Consider the following 17,864-nt stretch of genomic DNA (forward strand, 5'->3'; position numbering starts at 1 on the left):
TTTCCAGCATGAACTTTGCGTTACCTAATTCCACTTTGCATCCAATCTATCTGCATCTTAGGATGGAAGGTGGAAATAACACAAACAGAAGCTGTCATAAATCTTCAAGGGATTTAAAGCTTCACTGAAATGTCATCCATATTCCCCTGCTGAGCACTACAGATCCCAGTTAAGAGATGAAATCAGCTTTGTTAACTTGCGGGTTTGTCGCAGTTTCCAAGAGGTTTCTGTCAATCTAAAGATGACATTTGAGTAATCAAACAAATGATAACATGTCACAGATTTTTCAAATGGCAATAATTAAATAATATAGAAAATGGCAAGTCTCTACCTTGACACATTGCCGTAATTTAACATTATATGTCCATGTGTCAAAAAAACAAAACAAATCGGAGGATGTTTGAAGCTGCTCTCTTACTTATTGTCCAGTGCAGTGAATGGTCTATAAATTAAAATCAAAGAGGTTAATTAAAGGTCTACATGTACCAGCCTCGACTTGAACAATAGCACTTAGCAGGGCAAATGAAAGATTCTCAGTCTTCTTTTCATTTTATTGTTCTGGTGTTAAAAGAAATAGTGAGGAGCTGTGGCATCTTGAACTCAGATCAGGTGGCACTGCTATGTTTTTTAACATTTTCTTCATCACACTCAGTCAACCCCTCCACCCCCCAAAAAATCCTCTGTAGACTTCCTCGGCACCCTGGCCTGCATATCTTCTATTTCGAGACAAGTGCCGGGAAAAATCTCTGGCATAATGACATACGGTCAAAGGTTTATAGAACAGAGAATTGCTTTGCCTGCCATAAGACAGTTGGAGGCACAAGTATCACCTCTATTATGATTCAGAGGATGAGGACAGCATCTTCACTCAGACAGTCTGTCATTAAGGCGTCGCAGTAAATCCAAATGATGATGCAGTAAGTGAGCACTACTCATGGCAGTTTTCAAGATTAGATCTTGGTTATTATGCTGTTTATTCATTTGTGTGTTTATCTGTAGGATAAGATACTGGTGATGCACTAAATCACTCCTCTGGTATGTCAGAACCAAAACTTTGTAGTCTATACTTGAATCTCTTTTCAACACAAGCTGACTCAGTAGACAAAGAAATGTGGACATTATTTATCCATTTCCTTTTCTTTCTTTTTTTTAAACAACACATTTTGTTATGGTAACCACAACAACCAAAGTGGTCCAACCTATTTACCATATCTGTGTTAAGCTAGCTAGCTGTTTAGCAGAGACCCTGGAATCTGGGGGCTCCAGGCAAACAATATACAACACACCTCATACAGTATATAGGCTGTCAGTATTCAATTGAAGGCAATGTAATATAAATGCTGCCCTGGGGGGAGTAACAGCAGTGTATTATATCGTGTCTTCCTGGGATGTTTACAGGGTTTTTGTGTTGTCATTGCATAGTAGTCAATATCAGGGGCTAGGCTACGTTTATACAGAAACGATCCTAACAGAAAACGCAAAAGTGGCATCGCGTCTTCACTTTTTATTTTGCGTTTAGACAAGCGTTTTTGGGGTGGAAATCTGCGTGCATACGGTGACGCAAAAGTCTGTGGAATTAATGCATGCCAGGCGCCTAGGTGGCAGTGTGCCACACAACACTACGAAGTCTGCACGCCTGTGTGTTTTCCTCTTCTTCTTCTTCTGCTTGATTTCCGGCAGGCTGTACGCCGGCCCTCCACAGGTCATTTCAATCAGAGCAGAATTTTTGCGTTTTCACCCTTTACACGGGGACGCAACGGCGGAGCGTTTTTAGGATTTCCACTCTGGAGTGGTTTCACTTTTTTGCGTTTTCAAGCCCCCAAAACGCCGTCGCCGTCTAAACGAAAGGCACATCCGATGAAATATTTTTCCGTTTTCATCCGCGAGCGTTGTCGTGTAAACAGGGGCCCCAAAAATTCTTCTCCCAGTGCATGTGCTCATGTATGTTTATCATGTGGTAGATGTGAGTATGATATGGCGACAAATCAGGACTCTGAATTTTCCCTCCAGAGTGCAGTGGCTCTTAACTCACTGATGTGGTTTAGTGATCAACAGCTTTGTTTTGTTTCAGCCTCACAGCCAATCTCATCCATCTGTCTTCCAAAAGCAGCAGGAAGCCACTTTTGGCAAAGCAACTCTGATAAACCACTTGTTTGCTTTCTGATTAGCACCAAATAGCGGCTGGCATGTTAGCAAGAAACATGTGAATATAGTGGAACATTTAGCCAATAAAAAGCCTAATAAAACGCTAAAAGGAGAGGCTGAAAACATTCCTCTACATGAACACTCCATTAGATGTTGTGCTGTGTTACCTGGATCTGTTCTACACACATTTCCCATAATGTTCCTAAGATGAATAGGCTATGCATGCTGCGTCCGAAACAAACACACCAATTGATACATATTTGAAAAAATAGGTGCAACACGTACAATTTCCTTTTTTTGGTAACGGATTTCAATAATTCAGACTTGTTTGGGCTTATCTACAAACCCATCTGGGAATAGGCCAGGAGTTGTTTGATCCTCCTGGTGGCTTATGTTTGTCACTCACTCTTCGCTGATGATGTATGTGTAGTCAACTGTGCAAACATGCCTCCAGAGTAAAACACAGCTTTAGAGGGAAAGCAAGAAAAAGATTAACAAAGACTACTGACAAGGACAAAACATTACTGTGGAGGCTGCCCAGTCTTTGAAATCACTGCCTGTATTGTACCAGCTTACGGCATTTATCCTGAGATTTACCTCCGTCCCCAGGGTGCTGTTAGAGTTTCTCCATCAACTCATACTGATAAAATGTCATAATTATGTTTGCTGTGCCTTCACTCACACCTGGAATCAACACATGGCTACTGAATCTCCTGGATACAAAGCTGATCTTTAATTAAAAATGTAAACATCCAACACATTCACTTAATTTGCCCTCAAACTAAGCGGTGAGGAGCAGCAGATGTCTCCAGTCTCTAAAGGTTTGAATGAGAGCGGTGACAAGATCGTGGTGCAGCTCAATCTTCCACTTTCCTGACCCAAGAGGCCCAGCCATTGCAGGTGTACTGAATCTGTGCTATTACAGTGTGTTGGCATTGCAAGCTCTTGAGATTTGTCCAAAGCAGACATTTCATACAACACCTCGGAACAAATTTCAAACATTGCAATGTGTGTGGTGCACTGCACACCACAGGCCTCCAAACCAAAACTAATTTCACACAGTGGTAATCTAATGCCATGGGAGTGACGCCCTGTAAAGAATTGCTCTTCGTCAGGTGCTTTTACAAAGGCATCCAGGGCATGTCAGTCTAGCAATGCAATATTATGATGAAGGTCATGGAAGACAATCAGCCTGAGGGAAATAAAGTGGCTGCGCTCAACATATATCTTTGCCCTACAGTGACTAACTGCAGTGTCTGACATGACAGCTCACACAAGCAGCTCACAGTGCCACTTTTCTTATTGTACCACATGAGCCCCAGGAGGTGGTGTTTATTCAGTTACATACCTTCAGATAAGTGAGGAAATATATTTTCCTGCTACACCCTCTCCTCTATAACAAGACAAAATGAGGAGTCTATGAAATAACAGCAAATTGCAGATTGCTTTGAAATTAGAAAGCATTGAGTAGCACTCTGTAAATGAAACAAAGCTTTATTCGCGCTGCCAGCTATGCTCTTCACTGTGCGTTTGAATAATAATTTCATGCACAAAATTAACTTTGTTGTGTTCCCCCAGGGAAACGCGGTCTTTGAGATGCTTTTTCCTTCAGTGTTTTGTGCACTGGGTGCTTCCTTGAGGTTGTAGAAATCATCAGCGTAGCACAGGCAAATCTGGTTTATTTAAACCACAAAGGTCACACTGAGGCCAACTGGTCTGTTTTAGAAAGGCCAGTTAAATTAACCCTAAACTAAGCATGCTCACTTTAGCAATGTTGCAGTGCAGCGTGGGAAGAGTCAGAGAGGAAATGAGGTCAGATAGGTCTTCCAGAAATACGACGTAGCGCCTTAGAGAACAAAGAGACATGTAAGGTCTTTTACAAAAAATATATATTTATGCTTGAAGTACCACTGAATGCATATAGTTTGAGGAATACAAAAACACATCTCATAGCTTTATAGTAAGCCACCAGGAACTATCTAATGAAATCATGTAGTTTGTTCCTCGCGATAATATTGTGCACTTCTTTAACATGAATGTATAAATGTATAAAGTATTAAATATCTTTTTCCAGCTTGTATACTTGAATTGAGGTTGTAAGTACAACTCACTGCATAGAAAAAACACATCATCTGTATTTTAATAAAGGTTTTATGATAACCGTTCACTTAAAATGTTGTCATTTCATGTAGAATCTTTTCTGGGTGTTTTATTAATTCAAAGACAGGTCCCTAAGCAGTAGCCTAAAGTAACTGTTATGGGACAAAGAAGATGAGATCTTTTAATGAAAATAATAAAACATTGAAAAATACTATTGGCTTCCTGTGGCTAAGGGGGAAAACACTGTAATTTGGGGAAGTGGAGCTGTTGGATCCAGTGATCTGAAGATTTCTGTTGAGCTTTTAAACTTAGTTTTGTGTTTAAATGGAAGACAGCTGTGTAATGGGTCCTACCAGGGAGCACCCAGGGAATACCAATCCACACCAAGTACCCCCCCCTCTCTGTGTTTGGAGGGGGACAGTCCTAGGCAGCTTATAGTGCAACTTTCTCCATAAAAATGAGAACACGACTATGAAGTCTAATGTCCAAATACTCATTTACCACCCACATCACAGGGCTGGTATCCTTTCTGCATTTTAAATATGTGCGAGTGTGTGCATGTGGGTGTCTGTGTGTAATTTTGGCAAAATGTGATCCTGGAGACAGCAACTGTTAAGCAGGCCGCTCAATGGACAACGTTTTGTCTGTGCAAGATGCAAAATCACTAAAATGACTAGCCTATTCATGCTGTGCATGTTTATCAAATACATTTATTTATTCTATCACTCATCCTGTATCCTATTCACATTTGATTTAAATGTGTTAGTTTCCTTCCTCTTTCCTGTGTCTTTTGAGTTCCTCTGGTTTCATTTGAATCAACACTAGTATCCAAACGTCTCGGGTTCTTTATAAAGATGGTCAACATGTTGATGCTCCGACCGAGGGTTATAAAGAACCTGGGTGTCATGTTTAATGATCAGCAAAATCAGGCTTTACCTGCCTCAATGCTCCACCCAGCCATTATGACTCGATTTCTGCAGGAACCCTCTAGTGGGCCTTTTTGTTCATGTACAGTGAAACAGTTCTAGATGGTCCTGAACGCAGCAGCCTGCTGGTCCTCTGCCTTTGAGGGCACATGTCACTCCACTGCTCATCAACCTACACTGGCTACCCATGGCTGCCCAGATCAAATTCAAGTCACTAATGCTTGCCTTCAGAGTGACCTCTGGGATTGCACCCATCTACTTAAACTCAATCATACATGCTTACGCTCCATCTTGTACACTGCGTTCCTCCAAGCAATATCGTCTAGTGTGACGATCCCTGTGCACATCGAAATCACAGTCTTGACCGTTCTTGTTTGTGGTTCCCTGATGGTGGAACAAGCTACCCAATACTATCAGAGCTGCGGTGTTGTTCACCTCTCTCCTCCTCCACTAACACCTCTAACACCCTAACATGTCTAACTCGTCCTTCATATGCACATTTGGTGCTTTTCTTTCCCTGATCTCGTCCCACATTATCAGTAACCTACTTCCACCAATGTCTCCTACTGCTGTGAGGCGTTAGACTTCTCCCTCACATCAGTTTGGATAAAAGCATCTACCAAACGTTAATGTAAATTACTATACATGCATACAAGGATTCAGTATAGTAGTTGTGGGTCAGACCAAGCCCATCTTCAGATTTGGCCTTGTGCAATCACACTGATACAAATCTGTCCACAGACTGACATAGCACATAACCACCTGCCAAAGCAATGATAACTGCATGGTTTCTGCTTCAGTAGGTATCTTCAGGACCACATTTTGCCATGATGACACACATACACACTGAAAACAGCTAATATGCACAAATTATCCTTGAAACCTCAGTATGAAAATTTTAGCTCAACAGTTTCCAGACCAGATGTGAAGACACCTGCATACCCTGTTGCCTGAGACTGGAGCCTGTTTGCAAAAAGCAATCTATACTGTATGTGTTGTCTATACCTTTGACTCTCACAGTGGCAGTTTGAGAAGATTTATTTCCAGAAAGAATACAACAGAGGAAGGCAAAGCAGATTAATTCAGGTAGCATCGTTCTTGTAAGGTGTCCTGAAAAAGAACATGCAACAGAAGATTTAGCAAAACAAATACTGCAGTTGGCACGTCTTTTCTCATCTTCACCCCAATAACTCACTTCAGAGTCCTAGAGTCATATAAACAGACGCTACAGAATACATTTCAGAAACAACCATTTGATTATTTTCACAGTGGCAGAGAGACAAATACACACGATTCATGCCCTCATGATTCACGGGGGCACGCATGCACACAAATAGACAGAAACAAACCCATCACCTGGGATAAAGAGTCACAGCTTGAGCTGGACTTTGGAGTGTATGTGTTAGGGTGAAGGCTATTCACTCACCACCTACAGAGTTGGCCCAGTGTCATTACAGAGTGTATTGCCTTGCTTTTGAATTTTTGTTTTTCATTGACCATGTTTTTTTTTTTATTCTTATCTTTCTTTCATTTTAATATTCCCGCACAATGACACAATCTCAGGCTTACTTCTCTATTTATGTTCCTAGGGGCTGTGACGCAGTTTCAATCATGACGTGAATGTTGTCTCCTTTATTTGGACACTTTCTTGTGCTAGACAGAGAGATACTATATTTATCCCTAAGGGGAAAATCAGGTGTAAAGCAGCTCATTAGTACTAATAGTTAATAATAGTTCTGCAGCTGGTACACACACACATCGCACTGCATACATACAAAGCACAACATATTGATATATGGCCTAATGTAAGTTATACAAAAAGTAGGTCCGACCAAGCATGGTCAACAAGAAATGTAGAACGTGCTCAAATCAGCATGACAGCACGCCTGACTCATCACTAAAAATATTTCTCTGCCATGTAATGTTGTTGTATTTATCTCTACGGTAACCATTCATGGATTTTTATTTTTATTTTTAAGAAACATTATTTTACTCATGAAAAATAAATTACAAATCACATCAACCTCCTGTAGAGTTTTCCTGTCAGCTGCCAAAGTCACACAATTAAATCAACATTTTTTAGTTCATATGCTGTAAACGGCCCCGTTTTCGCCGAGTTCCATATTCGGAAAGACACTAGTTGTGACCATATTTAAAAATATGACCTGGAGCTTAATATTTAGTTAGATAAAACGTGAGTGATTACCTCTATGTTTTTCTGTCTCTCTGTTTTGTGGTTAGGGTTAGGGCTAGTCATGAACGGCCCTGGTTTATATTAATGACATATAAGTATCCTGCTTTCATTTGTCATCTTTTCATTACACACATAAAAAGAATGTGGTAAAGCTATAAGCAATTATCATCCCATTCAAACTTCAAAGGAGATTCAAGTTTTAAAAATTCTCATTTGAAATATCAAATAACTTCAGCCACTATTATATTATGAATATTTCAACACATATTACAACTTTTTAATTTCATTATCACAGTAGCCTTTGCAGATTACCTAACACTTTTCCTGCAATCCCGTCTGCTTATTCTTTTGTATGCAGTTCCGGTGGGTAACATATTCTTCTTTAAACTGCCATGCAGACACAGCTCATCTGCATTCAAAGCTGTTATTCACAATGTGGCCTGGTGATACCGTCTAACATGCCGCGAGTTATGAGTCACAAAGCCAGCATCAATGGTACAAACCTGTATGTTTATCTATATTGCACCAGCAGGATGTGCAGCGTCTCAGTTTAAGATCAACACACTATAATGATCTGCTTTGGTAAACAATGTGGCATTTCCATTTACCTTTTATAATGCATGGGCAGTTCCCTACTTCTGTTCTGATAATGCACTGCATTCGTCACGATTTGGCATTTGAGCAGAGTATGTGGTGTGGTGTACTGTAGGCAGATACCTACAGTACCACTGACAACAGATTATTTATTTTAGCATATTAATTGCAGTATGGATGCCTGCGGCTCTACCCCCAGAGAAGTCATTTACAGTCTTTAGACACGAAGGTCCTTTTCAAAACATGCACTGAACTGGAGGCTTTAACCGCAGTTTTATAACACCACGGTCGGAACATTGTGGTCAAAGGTTTTCCCTCCATGAGGCATGTGCTCAACGTGCCATTCGAGAGTTTTGTGGCGCAATGACTCAGCGGAGTGATTCGTGGCTGGCAGCAGCAGGACATAAGCTGAGTGTATTCTGACGGCTCACATCCTCAGCCAAATGGACTGGGAGTCAAATGGCTACAATGAGCGAGGCTTAGCACTGGTGCCACCTGGGCAGAGCTCAGTGTGCTGAGCTGAGCTGCACTGTCAGACGGCTTTAAGCTCTGATTAAGTCACCTTGAGGCTTGCACCACTGTGCATGAGGATATTCATTCGGCAGCTGTCATTTCACTGAGTGCATTAAGTAGCTCATGCTAAACCCTGCAGTGATGCAGAGCTTCCCAGGCTGACTCATGAGATCGTTTTGCCCTTCTATACTGTCGGGAATCATGTTAAAGCTTTATCACAGCCTGTCCTGTTTGCTGTAGATATAATGTTTAGGTTGGCATTTGAAAAAAAAAAGTGCACATTGTTATGACCTTAGCCAGGGTGTTTTGCTGAGTTTCATTCATCCAATTGTTCTGGACCCACAAGGTACTTTAAGCACTTTGTGTTCCACCCCCTCCTGTTGTCTCCCTTTGCTAAGTCTCCCGCTGCTGTGTCCTTGCTCTGAGCCACACCTCCATGATCTTTTGACACAGTCAGCCTACAGATTCACTCACTCTTTGGAATCTGACACTTTCTCCCTCAGCCGAATGATTGAAAAAGAAAGAGGGAAATTACTTCTACTTTTAATTTAGCAGTTGCAGAAAATCTTTAGAATTAGGCCAACTACACTCAAAGGATAAAGGATTCCCTTCAAAGGGGTTTCATCCAAACTGACATAAACTAGCAAGAATTTTGAGTGATTAATTTGCTCTTCAACCATATTAAAGGCTCAAAAAAGCACGAGTAGAAAGCAGTAATAATCAGAAGTTACATTGCAGCTCTACTGCCCACTGTGCACATCAAAAACCATCCATGCAGGATGAAACTGGCTTCTCATCTGAAACCTATACTTACATTACCAAATAAAACCATGAGTCATTAAGCACCCTGCTGCTCAGAATCACCAGAGCAATCCCACGTAAAATCAACACCCTTTTAAAAATCAACACACAATCTGTGGTTTGAGCTGAGTTATGTGGGATTTGGCTTTAAGGCCGTTGGGTCTCAGGACACTTAGGCTCCTTGATCTGACGCTCATGGTTGCAAGCTTTGGGGCCATGCAACTCTGATGAAATGTCCTTTTTCAAAGCTGACTGTGAACACACTGTTGTTCAAACAGTGCACAGATTACTGAAAACATGAAAACATGCTGTCTGTATCATCAAATATCCTCAAGGTAAAAGAGAATTATTCAATTTTTCTTAAAGCCAAACATTTGCTCAGCTGAATCAAGGCAAGGTGATGGATTAAACATTACTCAACAAATGTGCTGCCAGCAGATCCTCATTGTGTGTGATTTACAATTTCTTTGAGTCTTGTTGCTAAATGGAATAGTACAATGTTAAGTTTAAAAAGGTTTATAGTAATCTAAAAAAAAAAAAAAAAGGATTAATCAGCATAATGTTTCAATTCATTAGTATTGCAAAATGCAAATGAAAGTTTTGCTTTTGGGATTTCATTTTTTTGAGACATTTTTGTCTGGCTTTCAATTCATTCATAGCTTTGCTGCTTATGTCAGTAACTAACCTCCTGCACTGCGTGTGCATGGCAGCTGCGCCACTGACTTTCTGCAACTCACACTCTGTGTGTGTTCACACCAGCTGTGTATTTGCTGGGTCACTTCCACTGCCAGCTCTATCTAGTTACACAGTGTTTGCAGTCAGACATACAGTAGCCTTGACATTGACAACCATGATGAAAGGTGTCAATTTTTTTTATTGAAATTGTGGCAGGTGGCACCGAGTAGGGAAGGGGAGGTGCAGGAAGTTAAGGCGCGGTATAGAAATAAGCCTACCTGTAGAGGGAACGAGAGTCTGTTGTTGGTTCTGGCCTGAGGAGTGAGGCAGGTGCACACCTCACTCCATGCGGGCATGCAGGGAAACCAAGGAGAAATGGTAGGCTGAGGCCCTGTTTTGAGGGTTTATATCATTATGTTGTTTGATATGAACTGTTTTTTATATTTTTCAGACTTGTTGCCCTGCTGGGGACTGGGGTTATGAGTAGCTGGTAGCCGGTGAATGGGCAAAGTTCGGCAGACCAGGTATTTTAAAGTTGTGATATATGCCGTAAACTCTTAAATATTTTTATGGATGTAATAAAGTATTGAAGGTTTGTATTTGTGTCTCTGCAGAGAATCGGCAGCCTATTAGCTGTTTCTTGCCGTTGTTTTGTTTATTAGTTTGGGTTTATTATTTTGTCTAGTCCGCCTGGCAAGTGAGCCGGTAACGGGCAAAAGAGCTGGGTATTGCCCTTGGGCGGACTAGTTTCTTTTTTTCTTTTCTTTTTGTTTGTTTGTTTATTTTCTGCGGCAAAACCCCCACTTGTTTTCAGTCTCAGGTGAAGTCTCAGTCAAGCCATCAAGGCAGGCATAAGGTGTGATGTGGTTAAAATGTTTGCAGTGAAATTGAGTTGTGTGCAAACCTTAAGTATGTTACGGTAGTTCACCAAGTGTGTAAAACCTTTTGCAGTGTTAAAGCAGAAGTAAGTGATATATTTGTGTTAATATAAGTCTTAAATAGTTATATCTTCCGACAGCAATCACTTACATAGAGTGTTTGGGCCGAAACACACGTCTCCCAGTCCCTCTGCTCTGCTCTGAGCCGAGGAGAAAACATTTATCGTATCCTACAGTTTTTATCCAATGAGGAGAGAGAACGGCATGCAGGGCTGTGTGTGCAGCCAAGGGACGCCGTGAATGTGGTGACGTAGGGACGAGGACTGTTATGGTGCGTTCAAGGAAACTCGTAACTCGTGTTTTTCCGACCTGTGAAGTCGTACCAGTTCGATCTGGTACGAGTTCACGGGTCGGAAGTTACGAGTGGCAGTTATAGTGCACTTTCACAGGTAAAACAGGTCGGAAAAACACGAGTGGGTTGCCTGGAACGCTACAAAATCGTAAGTTGTGACTTGAAGCTGTAATTTACGGTTTCAAAAGCCTACCTGGAACGCAGCATTAGCCAAAACGACCGGATCGCTTACTTCTGCTTTAAGAGTGGTTTGTAAAACTTAATCCTGGCCTTGCTAGTGATATTGATGACGTAAACTGAAAGAGATACAAGTGGGCCTATAACCTGTCCAGCAGAACTCTGTAATAAAACTGTTTAACTTTATTCCCTGGACTGTCATCATTTGCTAATTAATTACCTGCAGTGGGAGTTACAAAATGTTGAAGATGTGACGTAAATATGACTATCAACTGTTCCCTGGGAAGGGTTGCCGAGTGGCGCAGTAGGTTGACGGCCGACGGTGTCATTCCCCCTTTCTCTGCTTCCTAATTTCCTGTCTCTCTCGACTGTACTATCAACGGTATGAAAAAAGCCAAAAAATATACATTAAAAAAAACAGTTCCCTGGGAATTTTTGCTGTGAGACACTTTATAGATTACATTATTGAACGGGGCAGTCAAGAAGTAAGGGAGAGTTTCCTGGCTGGAGCACAATAGCAGGGAAAACTCTGACTGAGTGATGAGGTTACAGCATTGGTCAGCTAAATGCCACGTGACTGAGTGATACAGCCTACCATAGTCACTCCTCTTTCAAAATGAATTGGTGATGCACCAGGAGTCATACTTTAAATATATATATACTGTATATCCTTTTTTTTCCAGGCCCCTGCCTTACCGCAGTTATTTTCATATGGTCCATTACACAGCAACTATTATTTTCAGATCTTTCACACATGATACAACTTCACTACACACTCTATTTAATCTGTCATCGGGTGAGGGGTGTGTTTTATATTCATGAGTCATATTTTTGGATACATTCTGTGACACCATACAACTAAAAAAGACAATGCAGAAATATTCTTCTCCCACTGGAAAACATATGCTTTTCCATCACCCACAAAGCTTTTCTTCTCATCACTGGAAGCTCTGAAACAAATGCAGCACACTGTGGCTGCCATGGAAGAATTCATTAACTTTTTGCAGTACTATTAATAGTTGGGGATGCAATTATAACATTGTTCATCACACAGTCAAGTCAACATTCGGATGCTGGACTTTTGCAGGCCAACTGTTACAGATCTGTGTGTATGTGATGTGAAAGCACAAGGCGGTGAAATGAGATGGAGAGCTAGACACCAAAGCTCAGAGGGAGCTCAGAGGGAGAGAGCTGCGCGCTGGTGAAAAGGTCACATCTCAAATTTAACAGGTAAACAGACAAGATATTAGACTCAGTTATGAGGAGCCCGATTGGTCTAGACACTTTTCATTGGACAGGTTTAAAGTTTTAGAGCCCTCATTTTGAATAATTTAGTTGTTGTTATATTTAGAGCCCTTATATTTGTCAGGAATTATAAAAAGAATCCAATCTCTTTCCAGTCATCCCATTTCTAATTTGACATATTCTTTTTCTCTCTCTCTTGCAGAGTCAGATGGGAGCAACCACTTTAGAGGAACTGTGTAAAGATCAGTTTGTTGATATCACAACATTCACAGACAGGAAAGGTCTAAACATCCCACTGACTAATATGTAACATTTAACTGTACTGTGAAAGGTTGTTGTTTTCATGGCATACACTGACACTAAACCTGCACTCAGGTGAACACTCAGGTTGATTGTTATGGAGAGTCACTCAACCTTATTATAATGAGCACTGTTTTGGAAAATGTTAAGTGTTGGGTGTGGTGGACTATATGCAAATTTTTCATTGTGGTCATAAATATTTTTACATTTAAAATCACAAAAGGACCCATTATGTTAAAGGTGAATGCTACATACTAGTAGTCGTGTCAAATCCAGCTTTGCCACCGCACAGCACAGAGCATGTGTCATACTAAGGCACAGTACAGTCCAGAGGTCACAGTGAATTCAGTTGTTTGTATTCCAGTGCTGTCGATAGGTGTGAGCCAAAGCAAACAACAGCATTTTAGTTTTTTAAGGGGTTAAAAATGTCACAGAAGAAAGGGTGTAAATGACAGGGTGCTATTTTAGTGTAACAAAACCACTTGGAGAGAAGGTTTTTGGTGGATGATTGGACATACGCCTGCAACGTTTCTGACTTTGACAACAGAGACAGTCTCCTGTAACAACTCACAATTTTGAAACTCTAATCACAGAGGTTAGGTTGCCAAATCATTTTTACACAACAGTGGCAATAACTTTAACAATCCACTTGCAATAAATCAAGTTTTTAACCTTATTAACATGTCCGTATAATGTTTTTACATAACAGGAGACAGTCAACACAGTGTCATGTCGTAATCCAGCATTACATAAATCAGACCCTCACCTTTTGGCTTTTGGAAAACAGTAGCGCATCTTCCAACTGTGTGACAGGTTCCAATGCAAGGGCGCCAGTGTTGACTCTGCAAAACTCAACACTGGTATGATGATAGGAAAATCAATCACCATGTGGTTTGGGGTATGGAAATGATCAGATACAGGTAATGAAAAACCACAAAGATTAATTGCATTGTTTGATGTAAGATGAGAGACAGAAATGACATGGTCCTGGTAAAAAAAAATACTTGCATTGCATATAGATGAAACAAATGCATTTAATTAGAATTTAATTTACTTAGAACATCCCCTGACTTTGATGATTGCATCCTCCGAGATTTTAGATTGTAAAGGCTATCAAATACAATCTTAATGTTTGGTGGTAGCTGTAATATGAAATAACATGTAGCCTAGTTAAAAGGATAGTTCACTCAAAAGTCAAATTATCTACTCACCCTCATGTCGACTAAGGGCTGGGAGAAGATTCAGAGTCCTCCGTGGCTTCTCTGAGTTACAGGGGGTCTCGGCGTAGCAGTGCATGTCCATTTAACGGTTGCAAATGGATACCACTTTTCTTCATAACAAAAAGACACACCAAAAAACATCCAAATACCTCCATGCTGCTCGTATGTAATGTCCGTCTTGTATTCAAATCTCGCGCGATTTGCGCCAGCGTCAGTAATCGCACTGACGCCGGCGCAAATCGCGCGAGAGAAGCCACGGAGGACTCTGAAACTTCAAGTTCTCCCAGCCCTTAGTCGACATGAGGGTGAGTAGATAAGGAGTGCAATTTGAATTTTGGGAGAACTATCCCTTTAATGTGTGGGGTGTTTGGGTACTTTGTGCTCGAGTTGATTTTATTTATTCTTCTTTTTTATCCACAGGCATCAACAGGTAGCCTACACATTCGCAACATCTCTGGCTTCACTCACTTTTCCGTGTCACCGCAGGCGTCTTTCCCCTCATAAATAAACATGACAGGCGGGTGGCAGGTGTGAAATGTCAGAGCGACAAAAGCCCCTGATCAGGTCAGTGCGGAGCGCGACGGCTCGACTTCTCCAGGCTTGCTGCTGCTGCTGCTGCTGCGGCTGCAGCACGTGGACGGATGCGCGGATGACGATCAACTCTGATTGGCCGGGCACGCGCTCCCCTTTCCACTCCCCCCACACCCACACCCCTACCCCCACCCCCACCAGGAGCGCTGGGCTCTCTACTTGGCATCTCTGTTGCACCGATTCACAAGCCCACGAACACCGCTGGGCTCGGCGCGTGCATCTCCTCCTTGGACTTGGACTTAATCAGACATCGTTTTAAATCTCGCACCATGGACGCTACCATTTATCAGATCATACTTGGAGAGCTCGGGGACCTAAACTGTAGTTTGATTGATGCTTTCCAGGACACTTTTTTGGAAAACGCTTCACTGTCACTGCTGAGCACTGAGGGTAAGACAAAATTCTCCTTTTCCTCCTTGTTCAACATTGAAAGATGTTTTGGAAAAGGAAAAGTATATAAGCGTCCGTGTGGTTTCTGTATTTGACTTTATTTGTTCCCAAGGTTTATATTGTAATGCCACGACCGATGAGATTGGCACCTGCTGGCCACGGAGCAGCACCGGGAGGATTGTAGAGAGACCATGCCCTGAGTACATCAATGGGGTGAAGTACAACACAACCAGTAAGATATTAAGCTTTCAAAGTTCCTCAACATACATGTATGGAAAATAGATGATATTATTCAAATAACTTTGCTTTTTTCTAATTGTGCACAATATATTAATGAATATACAATTTATGTAAAGGTAAAAAAAAATGTATTTATTGATAATTTAAGGTAGGCAGTAAATCAGTGACTTCATTTAGAAACTCATGAATTTTCATTTGTGATTAGATTTTTTCAAAGGTTTATTTTTTTTCAGTAAAGCTGTGATGACAGTGACTCAATCATGCGCCTACACCTCTTGTCACTGGAGCAGCTGCAACAGAAATGAGCCTGTGTGTTGTTTGCCCCATGTTAAATAAATAGATAGGGAGGAAAAAGAAAATTTAGAAGCACTTGAAACCTTGGCTGCTTGTTGATCTGATCTTGGCTCATTTTGTTGCTTAGATAGTGAATCGTGATTGTTCCAACAGATAAGTGGCTTAAAGTTGAAATACTTAGCTGTGAAGCTATGGAGGAGAAAAGGGAAAAACATCAGCAGTAGAATTCACTTTGTGGAGATTCTCAAATTGACAGTCTTTGGATTATGCCATAATATTCAAGACTGTGAGCCTGGTAGGAGCACTTCTGCCCACATAATCTGGTGCAGAGTTGAGCGCACAAGGTCTCCTCCCATTCCTTCGGTGAGTCAAGCTCTTCCTTCCCACACCTGTGATCAAAGAGCTGGTCAGCCCCATTGATAAAATGAAAGTCGGCAGCCACAAAGTCACTGGCACCATCTGTAGTTGCCAGGAATAATAACAACTCTTCTTACTTTTCTGAACGGCTTTAATCTTCTGGCTGGAGACAAGCAAATCCAAATCCTGTGTGTATCAGCCAGCCACTCTGTTAAGAACTGAGAAAAGCATATCAATGTCTGTCACAACGACACAGTAGCATCATGTTAGAATCCAGTACGGAGACTGACACCCTCAAAGTGTCACAGCATTAATCTCAGAACAACACAGTGTCAGGGTCTTGGATGACATTGTAAGAGTGCCCACAGCTGTTATCTCTTTAATAGGCTCAGGTGCAAAGTCATTATACCACTAACCGCCACCATACACACTCACACACGCTCCCTACTATCTGCATAGTCACCTCTCACTGCATTGATTCGCCCTTTGCTCTGCTGGTGCTCTGTCTTGTTGGCTTGATCTGATGGTTCGATCCAGTTGGTGTTAAAATCCCTGTAATTTTCCATGACGACATGGGTCTACCAATGTCATGTTCCCTGACGTACGGGCTACCTTCACTTGTCGACATCCTTGTGGATCGATACAATACCTCGGACAGGCTGGGGATTGGCAAGAGGGCACATCGATTGACTAATCCTGTAATTCAGTTTACTGTAAATTGAATGGATGAAACTGTGATTGACTGTTGTGATTGGCCAATGAGCCCAGCACGCTCTCATTGCACAGCCTGAATGACAGGCATGGAGTGTTATGGCATTTGGTGCAAGAGGTTGCAATATTCTGTGGCCTTCTGCTGATTTACTGTGCTTGACAAATCAAAAAGATAACAACGAGTGTGATAGTTAAAGAAAAATTAAGCTCTTTGAAAAAAATGAACAGATTGCAGTTCTGAAGTGACAGTTTTTTTGTTCCCCTGTGTAAAGCCCCTGACTAAAGTAATTACAGGAGTCAGTACCTCCAGCAGAAGTTCATGCTTTCATTTATTGAACTATTTATGACATTATTAAAAGTGTTGATTTACTTTTACCACAGACTGATCTGTAGATCAGTGTTTAAGGTTAGGTGCTTAATGATCATTATATCTTTATGTCAACAAGTTATTTTTTATTAAGTTTGACCATAAGCAGCTCTCTCATAACATAACCTGACAAGTTGTTTGTGCCTGCAGCTTCTTATGATCCATCCGTTAAATTGTGTGAAATCAAGTACGTCATCATACGTTTTTATTTTATTTATTTATTTTTTTTACAGTTTTTGTTTCAAAGACAGAGGCAGGCTGTACTGTTACTTCACACTTCAAACCGACAGTCAGTGTTATTTCTTTTAACCATGACCACAGTCATTTTGTAACCATAACCACCTGTTTATTATGGTAACCATGACAAACCTGTTTGTGCCTAAACCTAAGCATATTTTTCTATAGCATTGTCATATTATAAAAAAAAGTTTAGTTCTTTACCTCTCAGCACATAATGTGGCATAATCTTCTAAATGCTCCTACAGGTCACATGAGATAGCAGACTGTTCTCTGTATCATGTAATTTTTCTTGGAGGCTGTTTCAGACAGGGAGCAAAGCAGGGAGTAGAGGCTAAGAGGGGATTTTACACTTTGTCCATTTTGCAGTCATATAACAGGAAGTATTTTACCACTTGTTTCACTCATTGACTGCAGGACTTAAAGCTGATTTTGCCCACAAGGCCCACTTTACCGGTAGATAAGAGACTTTGAGGATCGTGGATTTTTGTATCAGAGCCACTGTGCAAGATCGGTTTAGCTGTCCTATCTTAAAACCCTCGGGGAACCACACAGGA

General features: G+C 41.2%; 1 protein-coding gene across 8 annotated transcripts in view; it reads left to right on the forward strand.

Annotated features, from left to right (window-relative positions):
* The first annotated feature begins 10,186 nt into the window (after window positions 1-10,186).
* Window positions 10,187-17,864, forward strand: part of LOC311001145 (corticotropin-releasing factor receptor 2) — a 45,324-nt gene continuing 37,646 nt past the window's right edge. The window contains exons 1-4 of one of the 8 annotated variants that reach the window (XM_083992138.1): window positions 10,250-10,326; window positions 10,400-10,472; window positions 10,563-15,101; window positions 15,214-15,333. In XM_083992138.1, coding sequence (XP_083848264.1) covers window positions 14,981-15,101; window positions 15,214-15,333 — 241 coding nt within the window. In that variant the 5' untranslated portion in view covers window positions 10,250-10,326; window positions 10,400-10,472; window positions 10,563-14,980. Of the gene's footprint in view, window positions 15,102-15,213; window positions 15,334-17,864 lie in introns of all 8 variants that reach the window. The other 7 variants (XM_083992139.1, XM_083992136.1, XM_083992137.1 and 4 more) reach the window with 7 other exon arrangements.

Source organism: Trachurus trachurus (genome assembly GCF_905171665.1).
Source record: "Trachurus trachurus genome assembly, chromosome: 17".
NCBI classification, from domain to species: domain Eukaryota; kingdom Metazoa; phylum Chordata; class Actinopteri; order Carangiformes; family Carangidae; genus Trachurus; species Trachurus trachurus.